The 19,218-nt window shown below is 36.2% G+C and overlaps 1 protein-coding gene across 1 annotated transcript in view; it reads right to left on the bottom strand.

Annotated features, from left to right (window-relative positions):
• ATG4C (autophagy related 4C cysteine peptidase) overlaps positions 1 to 19,218 on the bottom strand; it is an 87,349-nt gene that overhangs the window by 38,448 nt on the left and 29,683 nt on the right. Inside the window, exon 3 of the mRNA XM_082613087.1 lies at positions 16,082 to 16,165. Coding sequence (XP_082469213.1) covers positions 16,082 to 16,165 — 84 coding nt within the window. The remainder of the gene's footprint in view (positions 1 to 16,081; positions 16,166 to 19,218) is intronic.

Raw genomic sequence — 19,218 nt, 5'->3', positions numbered from 1 at the left:
AAAAATGTTCCAACAAACAGAAGCCCAAGACCAGATGGCTTCACAGGTGAAATCTATCAAGCACTTAGAGAAGAGCTAACACCGATCCCTCTCAAACTCTTCTAAAATATAGCAGAGGGAGGAACACTCCCAAACTCATTCTACAATGCCACCATCACCCTGATACCAAAACCAGACAAAGATGTCACAAAAAAAGAAAACTACAGGCCAATATCACTGATGAATACAGATGCAAAAATCTTCAACAAAGTTCTAGCAAACAGAATCCAACAGCACATTAAAAGGATCATACACCATGATCAAGTGGGGTTTATCCCAGGAATGCAAAGATTCTTCAATATACGCAAATCAATCAATGTGATACACCATATTAACAAATTGAAGGAGAAAAACCATATGATCATCTCAATAGATACAGAAAAAGCTTTTGACAAAATTCAACACCCATTTATGATAAAAACTCTCCAGGAAGTGGGCATAGAGGGAACCTACTTCAACATAATAAAGGCCATATGTGAAAAACCCACAGCCAACATCGTTCTCAATGGTGAAAAACTGAAAGCATTTCCTCTTAGATCAGGAAGAAGACAAGGTTGCCCATTCTCACTGCTATTATTCAACATAGTTTTGGAAGTCTTAGCCACTGCAATCAGAGAAGAAAGAAATAAATGGAATCCAAATCAGAAAAGAAGTAAAACTGTCACTGTTGGCAGATGACATGATACTATACAGAGAACCCTAAAGAAGCTAGCAGAAAACTACTAGAGCTAATCAATGAATTTGGTAAAATTGCAGGATACAAAATTAATGCACAGAAATCTCTTGCATTCCTATACAGTAATGATGAAAAATCTGAAACAGAAATTAAGGAAACACTCCCAGTTACCACTGCAGCAAAAAGAATAAAATACCTAGAAATAAACCTAAGAAGACAAAAGACCTGTATGCAGAAAACTATAAGACACTGATGAAAGAAATTAAAGATGATACAAAGAGATGGAGAGATATACCTTGTTCTTGGATTGGAAGAGTCAACATTGTGAAAAAGGCTATACTACCCAAAGCAATCTACAGATTCAGTGCAATCCCTATCAAACTGCCAATGGTATTTTTCACAGAACTAGAACAAAAAATTTTACAATTTGTATGGAAACACAAAGACTCCGAATAGTCAAAGCAATCTTGAGAAAGAAAAACGGAGCTGGAGGAATCAGGCTCCCGGACTTCAGACTATACTACAAAGCTACGGTAATCAAGTTAATACGGTACTGGCACAAAAACAGATATACAGATCAATGGAACAGGATAGAAAGCCCATAGATAGACACACGCACATATGGTCACCTTATCTTTGATAAAGGAGGCAAAAGTATACAATGGAGAAAAGACAGCCTCTTCAATAAGTGGTGCTGGGAAAACTGGACAGCTACATGTAAAAGAATGAAATTAGAACACTCCTTAACACCATACACAAAAATAAACTCAAAACGGATTAAAGACCTAAATGTAAGGCCAGACACTATCAAACTCTTAAAGGAAAACATAGGCAGAACACTCTATGACATAAATCACAGCAAGATCCTTTTTGATCCACCTCCTAGAGAAATATAAATAAAAACAATAATAAACAAATGGAACCTAATGAAACTTAAAAGCTTTTGAACAGCAAAGGACACCATAAACAAGACGAAAAGACTACCCTCAGAATGGGAGAAAATATTTGCAAACGAAGCTGCTGACAAAGGATTAATCTCCAAAATTTACAAGCAGTTCATGCAGCTCAATATCAAAAAAACAAACAGGGCCTCCCTGGTGGCGCAGTGGTTGAGAGTCCGCCTGCCGATGCAGGGGATACGGGTTCGTGCCCCGGTCTGGGAGGATCCCATATGCCGCGGAGCGGCTGGGCCCATGAGCCATGGCCGCTGGGCCTGCGCATCCGGAGCCTGTGCTCCGCAACGGGGGAGGCCACAGCAGTGAGAGGCCCGCATACCGCAAAAAGAAGAAAAAAAAAAAAAAAAAAAAAAAAAAAACAAACAACCCAATCCAAAAATGGGCAGTAGACCTAAACAGACATTTCTCCAAAGAAGATATGCAGATTGCCAACAAACACATGAAAGGATGCTCAACATCACTAATCATTAGAGAAATGCAAATCAAAACCACTATGTGGTATCACCTCACACCGGTCAGAATGGCCATCATCAAAAAAATCTACAAACAATAAATGCTGGAGAGGGTGTGGAGAAAAGGGAACCCTCCTAAACTGCTGGTGGGATTGTAAATTGATACAGCCTCTATGGAGAACAGTATGGAGGTTCCTTAAAAAATTAAAAATAGAACTTCCCTATGACCCAGCAATCCCACTACTGGGAATATACCCTGAGAAAACCATAACTCAGAAAGAGTCATGTACCACAATGTTCATTGCAGCTCTATTTACAATAGCCAGGACATGGAAGCAACCTAAGTGTCCATCACCAGATGAATGGATAAAGGAGATGTGGCACATATATACAATGGAATATTACTCAGCCATAAAAGGAAACAAAACTGAGTTTTTCGTAGTGAGCTGGATGGACCTAGAGCCTGTCATACAGAGTGAAGTAAGTCAGAAAGAGAAAAACAAATACCATATGCTAACACATATACATGGAATCTAAAAAAAAAAAAAAAAAAAAAAAAAAGGTTATGAAGAACCTGGGGCAGACAGGAATAAAGACACAGACCTAGTAGAGAATGGACTTGAGGATACGGGGAGGGGGAAGGGTAAGCTGGGATGACGTGAGAGAGTGACATGGACTTATATATACTACCAAATGTAAAACAGATATCTAGTGGGAAGCAACCACATAGCACAAGGAGATCAGCTTGGTGCTTTGTGACCACCTAGAGGGGTGGGATAGGGAGGGTGGGAGGCGGACGCAAGAGGGAGGAGATATGGGGATATATGTATATGTATAGCTGATTCACTTTGTTAGACAGCAGAAACTAACACAACAGTGTAAAGCAATTATACTCCGATAAAGATGTGAAAAAATTTTTTTTTTATTAAATTTAAAAAAGGGGCTTCCCTGGTGGTGCAGTGGTTGACAGTCTGCCTGCCGATGCAGGGGACACGGGTTCATGCCCTGGTCCGGGAGGATCCTGGATTCCGCAGAGCAGCTGGGTCCGTGGGCCATGGCCGCTGGGCCTGTGTGTCTGGAGCCTGTGCTCCGCAGCGGGAGAGGCCACAACAGTGAGAGGCCCAAGTACCACACACACACAAAAAAAAGATGTGGCACATATACTCAGCCATAAGAAGAAACAAAATTGAGTTATTTGTAGTGAAGTGGATGGACCTAAAGTGTGTCATACAGAGTGAACTAAGTCAGAAAGAAAAAAACAAATACCATATGCTAACACATATGTATGGAATCTAAAGAAATGGTTCAGATGAACCTAGGAGCAGGACAGGAATAAAGATGCAGACTAAGAGAATGAACTTGAGGACATGGCAGGTGAGGAGGGTAAGCTGGGATGAAGTGAGAGAGTGGCATTGACATATATACACTACCAAATATAAAACAGATAGTGGGAAGCAGCTGCATAGCACAGGGAGATCAGCTTGGTACTTTGTGACCACCTAGAGGGGTGGGATAGAGAAGGTGGGAGCGAGGCGCAAAAGGGAGGGGATGTGGGGATATATGTATACATATAGCTGATTCACTTTGTTATACAGCAGAAACTAACACAACATTGTAAAGCAATTATACTCCAATAAAGATGTTAAGAAAAAAAAAACGAATACATGGCAAGCCTCTATTATCAATGAATTTCTCTGAAGATTAGCGTTTGAATTTAATTCCAAATAAAAATAAAAATACCTGAAAACTGAATATGGCACTACAAATAAGTCCAAAATTTCTACTTTGGAGACATTTAAATTTGTTTGAAATTGGATATAATAACACATAACTCTCACAGCTCATCCTGAGGCTTGCCAAACACATAGTTCTAATCTCCTATCTTGACAAAGTGATCAATTCCTTATCCTTTTAAGATCTAGTCTCCTCTTAATATTTACTCTAAATATTATTGTGAAACTGTTCATACTAAATGAACTTTGTTGTCTTGTTGACTTTCCACTATAATACTACTCCTGCTATTCCACTTTTTGACTGACTTTCCTTTTCACAGTATTAACTAATTATATCTAGAATGCTTTTTATCTACATCTGCTCCCCCTCCAGATTTCAAGTATTCTAGAGGAGAAGAAATATGTTTATCTTCTAGACCTCTGAATGTTCAGCGCCTAACACAGAGTTCAGTCCATAGTAGATACACAATAAATATTTGTTTTGCTTTGCTTTTGTTTTCTATGATGGAAAAAACTTCTGAGCAGAGGTTTATGAAGAGTGAGAATGCCTGAAAGAACCACTACAAAGAATGAGAAAGAAAGCTGATAAAGGAAATAGAAGACACCTGCTAGCAATATTGAGGGCTCAGTGAAGGGTGCTTATCGCAATCAAAAATCACAATTATACCGCAACTAGAGAAAGCCTGCACACAGCAACAAAGACCCAATGCAGCCTAAAATAAATAAATAATTTTTTTAAAAAATCACAATTAAACAAGCTAATATGAGAAATAATCAGAAGTACAACAAACTGCAGAAATAAACTCTGAAAGAGTACAACTATTGTAATTATCAGGTATGGGATAAAATAAGTATGCATATGTTTAAAAAGTAGAAGGGTACTGAAAGGTGGAAAAATAACAGAAAACAATTAAAATTGACCAGGCACATGTAAAGGAAAACCAAATAAAACTACTAGAAATGAAAAATATAATAAATAAAAATAGAAATTTGGTATAGGTTAAATAGAAAATTATACAAAGCTCAGAAGACAATCAAGGAACCAGAAAAACTAAAGAAATTACTCAGAACACAGCACAGAGAGAAAAAATAACAGAAAATATAAAAAACAAGAATTTCAGAGACATGAAAAAAAATCTAACAGAAAGACTTATCAGAGATGCAAAAGGAGAGAACAAGAAGAATGGAGAAAAACTATAATTAAAAGTGGCTGAAATTTCCTCAGATTTTAAGAAATATATGATTCTGAGTAGAATGAAGTGAAATCCACATGAAAGACAAAGAGCTGATCTTAAAAGCAACCAGAGAGAAAAAACATAGAAATGATAGCTTCAAAACACTAGAGAGACTATCTTGTCCTAAAGTGAGCGAAGATTTACTAAACAGAACACAAAAAGTACTAACCATTTAAGAAGATAAAAAAGTTAACCAGACTATATTAAAATTAAGAACTGTGCTCTTCAAAAGATAAACTGAGTGAAAAAGTAATGGAGTAGGAGACAACATTTCCTATAGACATATCCAAAAAAGGATTCATATCCAGAATATATTAAGAAAACCTAGAGATAATCTAATAGAAGACATATTTAAGTGGAAAAATATTTATGAAAATATGCTAAATTTCTTAAGTTAGACAAATGCAAATTAAAATAAAATGTGGCTCTCATAAACATGGAAAAATACCAAGTACTGGTGAGCAGAGAACAAGCAGAATTTGCATACACACCTGGTAGAAATACAAATTGGCACAACTGTTTTATAAAACTATTTGGTAGTATATACTGAGGCTGAACATAGGAATACCCTATGACCCAGCAATTACATTCCCAGGTATACATACTGAATGAAAATCCATACACATGTTCATTCACCAAAGCACATGTACTAGAATATTCAAGCAGGGCTCTTAACGATTGCCAAAAATTGAAAACTATCCAAATGCCCACCAAGAGTAAAATGGATGAAGTGTGGCGTATTCACACAATGCAATACTCAGAATAAAAAAATATCCAGCTCCCAACAAGGTAAATAACACAACGTCTGGCAATCAATCAAGCATGCAAATAGGCAGGAAAACACAAGCCAAAATGAGAATACTCAACCAATCAAAAGTGAACCCAAACTAACACAAATGCTAGAATTAGCAAACAAGTACATTGAAACAATTATTACAATATTACATATGTTCAAAAAGATAAGTAGAAGAAGATTAAGTAAGGAAGATAAGTAAGGAAGATTTTTTTAATGGAACTTTCAGATATATAAACTACAGTGTCCAAGATGAAAAATATACTGACTAGGATTTATGGCAGATTAGACATTGCTGAGGAAAAGATCAAAAGATTAGTGAACTTGAAGACATAGCAATAGGAACTATCCAAATTAAAACACAGAGAGGAAAAAGAATTTTTTAAAAAATAAAAGCACATCCGTGAGATGTGGCACAATTTCATTCATGCTAATATATGTTCAATTGGAGACCCAGAAGGAGAGGGAAGAGAGGGGAAGACAGAAAAAATATCTGAAGACAAAATGACTGAAAAAATTCAAAATTGGTGAAAACTATGAAACAACAGGTTCAAGAAATTCAACAAAACCCAAGCACAAGAAATATGAAGAAAACTATACTTCACATCATAATCAAATTGTTCCAAACTAGTGATAAAAAAAAATCTTAAAAGTAGTCAAGAAAAAAAAGCCACATTATGTACACAGAAAGATAAGGATGACCTCAGATTTCTCCCTGGAAACAAAATAAACAAGAAGATAGCAGGGCAACATCTTTAAAGCTACTGAAAGAAAAAAAACCATCAACCCAAAATTCTATACCCAGCAAAAATATCTTTCAAAAATGAAAGCAAAACCCTTTTTCAGAGACACAAAAGCTGAAGGAGCGTATCACCAGCACACCTCGCACTATAAGAAATGTTAAAATAAGTCTTTCAAGCAGGAAAATAATGGATTTTAGCAGATGGAAATATGGATTCACACAAAGGAATGAAGAACACCAAAAATGATAACTATATGAGCAAATGTATTATTTTTCTTATTACTTAAATCTCTTTAAGTAATTGACTTAAGTAATTGACATTGACTGTTTAAACAAAAATAATAACAATGTATTATGGCATGTATAAGATACAAATAAATAAAATGTATGACACCAGTAGCATAAAGACCAGGAGGAGGGAAGTGAAGTACACTACTCTAAGGTTCTTATACTATATGTGAGTTGGTATAATATCATTAGAAGGTAAACTGTGATAAGTTAAAGATATACCCCAAAACCTTAAAGTAACCCAGTAAAATAACACAATAAAAAGTTACAGCTAATCAACCAACAGAGATAACATAGAAATCAAAAAATATTCAATCTGAAAGAAGGTAGAAGCAGGGGAAAAGGGAACAAAGAGCAGATTTAACACATAGAAACCAAATAGTGAGATAACAGACAAACGTAACTATATCAATAATCATATAAAATGTGAATACAGGCATACCTTGTTTTTGTTCTTCACTTTATTGTGCTTTGCAAATACTGCGTTTTTTACAAATTGAAGGTTTGTGGTAACCCTGTGTTGTCAGATGATGATTAGCATTTTTTAGCCATAAAGTATTTTTTAATTAAGGTATATATATTATTTTTTTAGACATAATGCTATTGTACACTTAATAGACTATAATACAGTATAAACATAACTTTCATATGCACTGGGAAACCAAAAAATTTGTGCAACTTACTTTATTGAAATATTTGCTTTATTGCGTGGTCTGGAACCAAACCCACAATATCTCCGAGGTATGCCTGTAGTCTAAACAACTTAATTAAAAGGCAGAGATTATCAGATTGTATAAAAAAGCAAGACCCAACAATTTACTGCCTACAGGAAACAAACTTTAAATACAAAGACAAATAGATTAAGTGTAAAAGAACATAAAAAGATATACCATATAACCCTAAGCAAAAGAAAGCTTAATATCAGACAAAGTAGATTTCAGACCAAAAAAATATGACCAGGAATAAAGAAGGGTTTTATAATTATAAAGGGGTCAATTCATTAACTGACCATAACAACTCTAAATGTTAATGTACCCAATAACAAAGCTTCAAAGTTGAAGAAGCAAAAACTGATAGAATTGCAAGGAGAAATAAACAAATCCACAATTATAGTCAGAGATTTCAATATCCCTCTCATAAAAATTGGTAGAACAAGTAGGACAGAGCAAGAACAGAGAAGACTTGAACTCAACCAACTTGACCTAACTGTCCTTATAGAACATTCCAGTAACAGAATCACAAAGTACAGTTACCAAGTTATACCATATTTAGACCATAAAGCAAGTCTCAATAACTTCAAAGAGATTAGTCATAAAAATATTTTCTCTGACCACAATGGAATTAAATTAAAAATCAATAACAGAACAAGATCTGGGAAATTTCCAAATTAAGTAATATACCTATAAATAATTGATTTCATCCTGCACACCCTTTCTTACTAAATGGCAAAAGTCATGTTTCAAAAAATTCCAAATTGTGGGATCTTATTTCCACAACATTTGGGCATAATCTTGGCAACATGTGGAATAACAAAGACCCCTGAAAATAGTAGAGATAGTACAAGAACCAAGAGCTGACAAAGGAAGACCCCTTGATACCTTACTTTCATGCCCTTTATGTCCTATAAAGAGATCCCTAGGCAAAGCTCCACCCTGGGTTGGTTTCAGTGCAGAAAAATCTTTTATTATTTTCTAGCCTCTGTGCTACCCTCTCTACTTCTTAAAAAGCTTTTTTTTTCCCTTTTTTCCACGCACTATTTTGGGGTTTCTTTGTCCATAGGTTAGAATCATTGTCTGTAGATGCTCCTCAGCCCCAAAATTAAGAAGGAGAGAGTCTTATCTCTGTTATTCATGTTAAATCATTTGGGTCCCTAAGATAGAACTGGTATACTAGAGATAACCACAGATACAGTTTTTCCTTAACGGTCTCTGGGCCCATCATGTCCTGAACCATCTAAGAGAAAATCTGGTGGAGATTGACCAATGCACAGTAAATCTAAAAAGCTGTGAGTACATAATGACACACAGAGAGAAAAGGTTACCATTAAAATATTTCAGGGCCTCCCTGGTGGCGCAGTGGTTGAGAGTCCGCCTGCCGATGCAGGGGATACGGGTTCGTGCCCCGGTCTGGGAGGATCCCATATGCCGCGGAGCGGCTGGGCCCGTGAGCCATGGCCGCTGGGCCTGCGCATCCGGAGCCTGTGCTCCGCAACGGGAGAGGCCACAACAGTGAGAGGCCCGCATACAGCAAAAAGAAAAAAAAAAAAAAATATTTCAAATGCGATAAACAGAATATTATATTTCTGCTGAAGCTATAAAAAAGTCATGACAAAACAGGGCAATAACCTTAGGACAAGTGTTATGAAATAGAAATTCACCAAAGTCATACCATAATTATAGGATTAATAAACCTTTACATAATATGGGTTTGTATACCCACAATAGGAGAAATAATAAAGAAAATTAGCCCCCCATAATCAACAGACCTTTATGTCATATATTTCAAAAGTTTTAAAACTTCATTAACAACAAAAAAAAATCCTTAATACGTTACCTCCACCATGCCATATCCCTTTGTTTTTCTGAACAAATATTCTAATTCCCTTTTATCTTATCTTATTATGACTCCTATTATTTTCAAAATGTATATTTAAATCTCTTTTCAAATGTATATTTGATCTTATTCAGTGTTATTCCTCCTGTTTTCAGAATTATACTTGACTCACTAAGATTTGTATGCTTTTAAGTACAAAGGCCTCCCCCTCTCTGAGGATACCAAAAAATTCCTAGAAAGGTGTAAGAAGGTGGCTTGGGGTTAACTCATTAGAAAAGAGAATCTATAAAGTGGATTATAAGAACAGAAATATGATATTCTTCTGGCTAATGATTCATTCCCTTCATTCTGCATGTAGATATTTTAAATCAGCAAATGTCGTATTTCAAAAACTTCTGAGAATACAGTCTTATTTCTACAAAAATACAAGAATGTACTATTATACACTATTTAAAAAGGCAAAGCCAAAGCAAACTAAATGTCTAACAATAGTAGAATGAAAAATTTGTGGTAATTCATACAACAGAATATTATACAGCAGTAAAAATAAACTAGAACCTACACATAACACGGACAACTATTTTTTTACATCTTTATTGGAGTATAATTGCTTTACAATGGTGTGTTTCTGCTTTATAACAAAGTGAATCAGTTATACATATACATATGTTCCCGTATCTCTTCCCTCTTGCGTCTCCCTCCCTCCCTCCCTCCCTATCCCACCCCTCTAGGTGGTCACAAAGCACCGAGCTGATCTCCCTGTGCTTTCAGCTGCTTCCCACTAGCTACCTATTTTACGTTTGGTAGTGTATATATGTCCATGCCACTCTCTCACTTTGTCACAGCTTACCCTTCCCCCTCTCCATATCCTCAAGTCCATTCTCTAGTAGGTCTGTGTCTTTATTCCTGAACATGGACAAGTCTTAAAAATACAACCTTAAGGGCTTCCCTGGTGGCGCAGTGGTTGAGAGTCCACCTGCCGATGCAGGGGACACGGGTTCGTGCCCCAGTCCAGGAAGATCCCACATGCCGCGGAGCGGCTGCGCCCATGAGCCATGGCCGCTGAGCCTGCATGTCCGGAGCCTGTGCTCCGCAACGGGAGAGGCCACAACAGTGAGAGGCCCACGTACAGCAAAAAAATAAAAATAAAAAAAAATACAACCTTAAAAGCCATAAGCAAGTCACAGAAGCAAAAACATAGTTCAATTTCATTTTCAAAAAGGTCAAAAACAGGAAACACTAAATTCCACCACTTTAGGATAGTAGAGTTTTTTGGCATGGGAAGGACTACAGTTGGGTAGAAGCACAAGTAGATTAAAACTTATTCATAATGTTGTACTTCTCTTGTCTAATAAAATTTCATTACTATTCTTGAAAGTGTATACACAAGGCTTTTGTCTTCTCTGTAATATGAGTAATTCATAATTTTAAAAATGTAAAGATTTTAAATAATATAAAATTATTAAAATAATAAAAATTCATATTTATAATAAAGAAAACAAAGAAGAAAAAGTCCTTCTTCCACTGGATTCTGCCATATCTGCCATATGTCTTATCATGGTACTAAGATAGGCACTTGTTACTATAGGAGAGGTAGATGAAGGTAAGACCAATATGCTGAGATTAGCAGAGTAGGAAGATGGACAGAACATGGGTCCTTGATGATGTCACAGAGGCACTGATTAACCAACCTAGAGCCATCCCTATGTCAGGACTTCCACTTGTGAATGATAATAAATACCCTTACTGCTTTTAAGCTATTTTGAAATGGACTTTCTGCTTATTTGATCCAATCACATCCTTTCTAATTTGGTCTCTGTTTATAAGAACCTATACTTCTGTTTTATCATGAATATCATAATGAAATTAATAATTTTGTAATTATTTGTTTAATGTCTCTCATCTACTGGACTGTAAGCTCCTTGAGTGTAAGTACTGTGCCTGCAATACTTTCAGCAGTAACCCCAGTGCCTGGCACATAACAGGCTCTTAATAAATACTTTTGGAATGAATGAATAACCTTATTCATCTAATCCACTAGTAGCACACACTTGTTTCCAATATTTTTTGTTATTTCAACAAAGCTACAATAAACATCCTTGTACAAGTGTTCTACACATATACAGAGAACTTCTCTGGGGTAAATACTTAAAAGGTAGAATTGCTAGATCCTAAGTTTATGTATTACCAATTTTTCTAAGTACCTTCAAATTCATGAAGAGGTTGTACCAAGTTGCCTCCCATCAGCAGTGTTTGAGTTCCTGTTTCTTCACAACCTTGCTAAAATTTGATATCATCAAGTTTTTAAATTTTTGCAAATTTGATAACTAAGAAACAGTATCTCATTTTAATTTGCACTCCCTTTATTACTGTGGTGAATATTTTCTTATGTTTGGCCACTCAAGTTTCTACTTTAAAAGCACCTGTTCATTTCCTTGGCTCATTTTTTTTGAATTGTCCATGTTTTTCATATTATTTTGTAGCTTCGTATTATTTTGGAGACTAATCCTTTGTCTAAGATATAGATGAAGAGATAAGAGATGGACAGACAGATCTTCAATGTACACACACACACACACACACACACACAAACACACATACATATACCAATACAGAGAGAGAGAAAAAGAGAATGAGAGAGCGTATACAAATATCTTCTCTCTCTGACTTGCTTCTAAACTTTGTTTATGGTGTCTTTCGTGATGCAGATTTTTAAATTTTTATTTGGTCAAATACATCAATATTTTCCTATACAGGCTGTGTTTTTATGTGTTATAAAAGCAGTTCTTCTCTACCCCGATATCATAACCAATAAATCTTTAAAAGAATATGCTTTGGGGAATTCCCTGGTGGCACAGTGGTTAAGAATCCATCTGCTAATGTAGGGGACACAGGTTCAATACCTGGTCTGGGAAGTTCCCACATGCCGTGGAGCAACTAAGCCCATGTGCCACAACTACTGAGCCTGTGCTCTAGAGCCCGCGAGCCACAATGTCATGCCACAACTACAGAAACCCGCGTGCCCTAGAGCTCATGCGCCATAACTACTGAACCCATGCACTGCAACTACTGAAGCCCGTGTGCGATGGGGTCTGCATACCGCAACTACTGAAGCCCGTGCGCCTACAGCCCGTGCTCCACAACAAGAGAAGCCACCACAATGAGAAGCCCGCACACTGCAACAAAGAGTAGTCCCTGCTCGCCACAACTTGAGAAACCCCACGCATAGCAATGAAGACCCAATGCAGCCAAATAAATAAATAAATGCATAACAAAGAGCAACACTCAGTAAATGCAGGTGAGCTGCTGTTAATTTTACTGCTTTTACTTTTCTATCCTTACCACTCCAGTGAAACTGATCTTTCAAAAGTCATCAGCAATTTCTCATTGACAAATCCTATAGCCTCTAATCAGGTTTTTTCCTGCTTAACCTCTTTTGAGCATTGGGCACTTTGTCCCAACTTTTCTCCTGAAAATCTCTTTCCTTCAGTCTCTATGATAAAATACTATCATGGGTTTTGTCCTATATATTGCCTACTCCTTCTCAATTTCATTCACTGATTCTTCTTCATCAGTAGATCCTTAAAGATGAATTTTCTCCACCTATACTTTCCATCAATGTGACCTTATTCATTAGCCTTAAATGCTACCTCTTTGAAAATAAAAATAACTAACCAATCAATTCTAAACCACCTACTTCATTCAGACTGCTTACTTCTGAATGGCCTACTTCAAATACTACATGTCCCCACAAAATCCACGCTTCCTCTAGTATATCACATTTGGTTACTAACACTACCTATAATCCAAGATAGTAGTCTTTAAGTATTCTTTATCTTCTCTCTCTCATGACCTCAAATCCAATCATTTGTCAGATGCTATCGAGTCTACCTTAAAATATCTCAAGTCTGGGGCTTCCCTGGTGGCGCAGTGGTTGAGAGTCCGCCTGCCAGTGCAGGGACACGGGTTCGTGCCCCAGTCCGGGAGGATCCCACGTGCCATGGAGCAGCTGGGCCCGTGAGCCATGGCTGCTGAGCCTGTGCGTCCGGAGCCTGTGCTCCGCAATGGGAGAGGCCACAACAGTGAGAGGCCCACGTACCACAAAAAAAAAAAAAAAAAAAAAAAACTCAAGTCAATCCTCTCCATTTCACTGCCTTATATCAGAGTCATCGTATCTTGCCTGATAACTGACTTCCAATGGTTCTTCTACGTTGCTATCAGTTATTTTTCTAAAGCATGTATTTAGTTATGATTATCATTGCTCCTTCTGGGCAAGATCAATGTCCTAGCTAGCATGTTCTCAATACATGATCACTGAAAATAATTAAATGAAATCTGGTATTTTGTTGTTCAAAAACCTAGGAAAATAATAACTATTGTAGTTAAGAAGCTGGGTACACCACCCCCTATCTCTCTGATAACTTAGAAAACTTGCTTGAACCAAAAATTCTGTGACATGTAGAAGTTCAAAGCTAGCCCCCCAGATTTCTGTTAATTCTACACAGCTTAAACTCTCGTTTCCTCCCCTCCCGCTTCTAACTCCTACAATGATATGAGATGCCTTTTTCATTCCAGATGCCAAATCCATCCCCTTTCCAAAAGAACTTTTCCTACACCAAGCATTTCATAAACTTACCTGACTTTACTGAAGACCAGAGCACGTCAACAAGGAAACTTCTCAGTGGACATGCAGAATCCAACCACCTTTCTGGCTCGCTCTCCTTTCTCCCTCCCGAGCCCCATACCTTTGTCTTTCCCTGTATCCCTACTCCTAGTCCAAAACAAAACAGTCTTCTATTTGTCTCATTTGTATCCCCTATATCATTTACTTTTCATCTCTTGAGTTGAGGACCCCCAAGAATCCATTTACTGCTCAAAGTATTTCTTCCAAAAAATATATAATGCTATCCTTAAAAATAATTCTAATAACTTTTTCTCACATTCCTTTTATCATGAATAATAATATCATTTAGAATGCTTATATGTACGAGGCATATCACTAAATGCCTATGAAACAGGTATCATTAATACTTAGGGAAATTACATAACTTGCCAAAAATAACAACTAATCAGCCAAAGGAGCCAAAATTCAAACCCACATATGTCTCACCCCAAAGCCCATACTCTCCTCTGCCTGTAAACAAATGACCTAACTCTTTAGCACGGCATTCAAGATGCTCCTCCATAATTTGATCCTTTTCATAATTCTCTCCCACCATAGTTACACTGGACACTTATGTTTCCTAAATATACTGTCTAACATCTCAGTGCTATTGCTTTCATCATGCCATTCTATTTACCTAAAATGCATGCCTTCTTTATCCATCAACTTCCTACTCATCTTTCAAGAATACTGTGAGGACTCAATGAGTTAATACACGTAAATTACTTAAAAATCCTGTCTGGCATATTATAAATACTCAATAAATGTCAGCTGTTACTATTACAAACCATTTAGGCTTTAGACAATTGCTGATGTGACCAAAAAGGATCAACCAAAAAATGAATACAAGCCTTGATAATCACATACTGTCACATACATTCTTCCCCTCTCCTCTCTCTCTCTCTCTCACACACACAAACACACACAAAACACACACACTCATACATACAAAATACCAAGCAAAGACATATAGTACAAAGAATGCCAGTATTAAAATGAAACATAGTCTTGGTTTAAATTCAGCTCTGTCATCTAATACCTGTGTGATTTTGGACAAATTATTTAACTTCTCTAAACTCTGGCTTTCAAGCACATAGGACAGGGACACTTAAATCTACCTTGTAGGCTTGTTGTGAGAATTAAATACATTTCCCAAAGAGTTTAGCATGATGCTTGACACATAGTAGGCACTCAATAGGGGACATACATTATTAAAAGAAAATATATGATAATTACAGAAAGGATGATGAGCATATATGAAAATTCAGAAACATCAAATACAGTAAATAATTTCAGAAATTGGAGCATCCTTAAGAATTGGAAAACTTACCATTTTTTTACATTAACTAACGTGATACTTTAAATTATCATATACTTTAAAATTATCATCAGAGAACTTGATAAAGAATATTAAGATATTGATTCAAATAATATTTACTTAGCACTCATACGGTAAGTCCAAAATTATGAGGGATATAACAAATGGTGTATGACGGTATGAACTTTATTTTCAAGGAATTCACAAGAAACCCAAACCATATGGCAGTATTTTATGTGTTACATAAAATACAGGTTTTTAAAAGATATATGCCAAAACATAGGCATAAAAAGTAGAACAGCGGTTGCCAGGGGCTGAAGGGAAGGGAGGAATGAGGAGTTATTGTTTAATGGGTACAGAATTTCAGTGTTACAAGATGAAGAGTTCTACAGATGAATGGTGATGATGGTAGCACAACATTATGAATGTATTTAATACCACTGAACCGTACACTTAAAAATGACTGAGATGGTAAATTTCGATATGTGTATTTTACCACAAAAAAAATAACTGGAAGTAAAAAACAAAAAGAAATATGTCAAAAGTAGGTTAATCTGGAAATAAAATAATGAAAACAATTACACAATGAATTTCTACAAAGATTTTTAAATGGATTACAAATTTAGCACTTACCTTCATATTTAAAATGGTAACACTTTCCAAGCAATAATACAGGGGAATTTCTACTAAAATATGTCTTTGTTTTCAACACCCAACCTAAATGAGAAAAAGAGAAAAACAGTTTTGCAATTAAAGGATTTCAGACTAAAAGTTCAGCAGCATTTTCTTTTATTTAATTTCAAATCACCAATTCCCAATTATGGATGTGCATATTTTACAAGTGTAGCAAAAGTATTTTGACAATGAACTGAAAATACAGGCCACTTATGCTACTTTCAAATAAAGCCAAGTATTTTAACCACATTCTGCCCACTTAAAGAACATGGCAGATAAAAAATTTTAGTTTTAATTTATTTTCAAACAGATCACAACGTTCTTATGGTATAAAAATTAAAAGGTACAAATTCTACTCCAGTTTCCCTGACACCAACCTCTTTTCCCAAAGGCAACAAATGTTACCAATTTCTTATATCTTCTTCCATTTTAGATATTTTAAAAGTTTAAAGTATTTGAATATTTCAGTGAAGTAATTTAGGAAAAAGATCACACAGTACACTAATGCTTATGATAAAAGTGGATCTCTTTAGTTTCCTAGGGAAATTTGTTTTTACCCCATCATTTCAGCCAAATGAGGATTTCTGAAAGTGATGTATAAAGCTTTCAGACATTTTCATCTCAATTTTCCATCTCCCATCCCCAATCTTCAACTCTTAGTTGCAAACTCTAATTCTTCCAATTTTCTTCCTACTAAACTGTCTATATCTAAAAGGAACTATCCTTTTGGTTTTTTATGATGTCATTAATAGTTCTCAATTTCCTGAGAAAAGCACTTGCCCATTACATTCCTGAATATTCCTAAGTGTATGAAATTCCTTAGTGCTAATGGCAGACTTAAAAGCAGTTCCTAAAATGCAAGAACATATAAATAAAAAGAATCTGAAATTGGGAGTTAAGAGACTTAGGTCTAGACTTAAGCAGACCAACATTTATATTTAACAGAGTTGTTACCAAATTTTAAATGAGTGATTTTTATGAAAGTGCTTCCTTAAGTACTATAATACAAATAAGCATAAAGAACAAGTAAATTAAAATATGTATTTATAATAAAAATCATGCAAGTATCTGAGTTTGGTAGTGAAAAAGAAAGAATGGAGGGACTTCCCCAGTACTGCAGTGGTTAAGAATCTGCCTGCCAATGCAGGGGACACGAGTTTGATCCCTGGCCCAGGAAGATCCCACATGCTGTAGAGCAACTAAGCATGTGCACCAAAACTACTGAGCCTGTGCTCCAGAGCCTGTGAGCCACAACACTGAGCCCGCGTGCCACAACTACTGAAGCCCACGCACCCTAGAGCCTGCGCACCACAACTACTGAGCCCACGTGCCACAATTACTGAAGCCCACATGCTCTAGGGCTCGTGTGCCACAACTACTGAGCCTGCATGCTGCAACTACTGAAGCCTACAGCCCGTGCTCTGCACCAAGAGAAGCCACTGCAAGTGAGAAGCCCAAGCACCGCAACGAAGACCCAACGCAGCCAAAAAAAAAAAGAAAGAAAGAATGGAAAGTCAAATACAGTAATCAGGCTTTGGATTACTGCAACACTCCCCCAAAATGGCTTATCTGTAATCAGTTTTCCCCCACTCTAGCATATGCCACGTATCCCTGCCAAATTAATCTCTCTGTGGCTCAGCTTTGATTAGGTAACTTGTCTGCTCAAAAACCATCCTCAATGATTCATTACCTAACAGATTTATAATGAACTTCTCTGTGATACTAAAGACTTTCCACAATATGATACAAATTACCTTTACAGTCATCTTTTCCACTACTTCTCATCTATACTCAAAGTGGACTTTACTATTTGGTTCATACTATTCCATAACAAAAATATCCTCCCCAATATCAGCCCATTTAAATCCATTTAAATCTTCTTCTTCTGACTCAAACACGCACTTCTAAGACATCTTTTCCTTTTCCCACCTATCTCTCATTCTCTTCTCTGAACACCAATGGGAAAATAGTATTTACTGACCATCTATTTTATACTAGGAACTAAGCCAGGTGCTTTATAGACATTGTTTCATAGGAGTATTATTAGTACCATACTAGAATGATTCTAATCCCCAAAACGATAACAATCCCCTCTCCCCAAAAGGCAGTGTTTCCAAAGCAAATCCTAAGAACTTCATAAAAACAACCTCAAAAACTAACAAACAAAAAACCTTTAAGGAAGAACTTCTCCCTTTCTCCCTATGGTTTACCCTCTACCTGTATACCCTCTTACCAGTCACCAGTCCTTCCGAAAGAAAAGAAAGGTGAATCTGATAAGTCAGAGCCTGAGCCTCTATAATGATCTACATTTTACACGAGCAATGAGTTATAGTGCACACAGCAGGCAGAAGTTGTCTCTTAATGGCTAGGCCTGGAATTGACATAGCTTCATTTCTAACTCATTCTATTGGTTGATATGAGACACAAGCCAGCCCAGATTCATATGAGAAAAGAGACAATACAAAATGTGATTCACTGAGGACTGTCTTTGGAGACTAGCTACCATAAACAAAATGTTACCAAAAAACCAACAGTCCATTAAGTTAGCAATTTGAAAATCACAAGTCAGGCTTTAAAAGATGCAAACAAACCAAAGAGCATAGAAATAGTAGATAATAATGATTTTCTGGAGGAACAGAAACACCCAGAAGGATGATTTACTTCTTAATATTTTAAAAAGGAAATCAAGTTTACATACTTCATAAAGTCATGTAAATATGGGGGGGGGAGCAAAAATGAAACACTTTTTCAAGAAAGTAAGGTCCAGTTATTTTAAATTTTAAGTGCTATGCCATTTCTAGTTCCATCTTTATATAATAATATTGACATTGATAAAAAATAATCCTCAAAAAGAAAAAAAAACAAAAAGAAAAAAAAAATAATAATCCTAAATTATGTTCAGTGCATTCAGAGAACAGCAAGAATAGGGAGCAAGGGAGGCTGGGTTTGAATACAAGTTTCAAGACTTACCTAGATACATGACCTTGAATATGTCACCTAATCTCAGTTTTCTAATTTGCAAAAAAAGAATACCTTAGAAACATATTAGATTTAAATCTCAGAAAGATATCTAACTCAGAAAGATGAAATTTAAA

The sequence above is a fragment of the Mesoplodon mirus genome (assembly GCF_964341445.2).
Source record: "Mesoplodon mirus genome assembly, chromosome: 3".
NCBI classification, from domain to species: Eukaryota; Metazoa; Chordata; class Mammalia; order Artiodactyla; family Ziphiidae; genus Mesoplodon; species Mesoplodon mirus.
The sequence above is the reverse complement of the archived record's forward strand: the minus strand, read 5'-3'. Positions and strand labels throughout refer to the sequence as shown.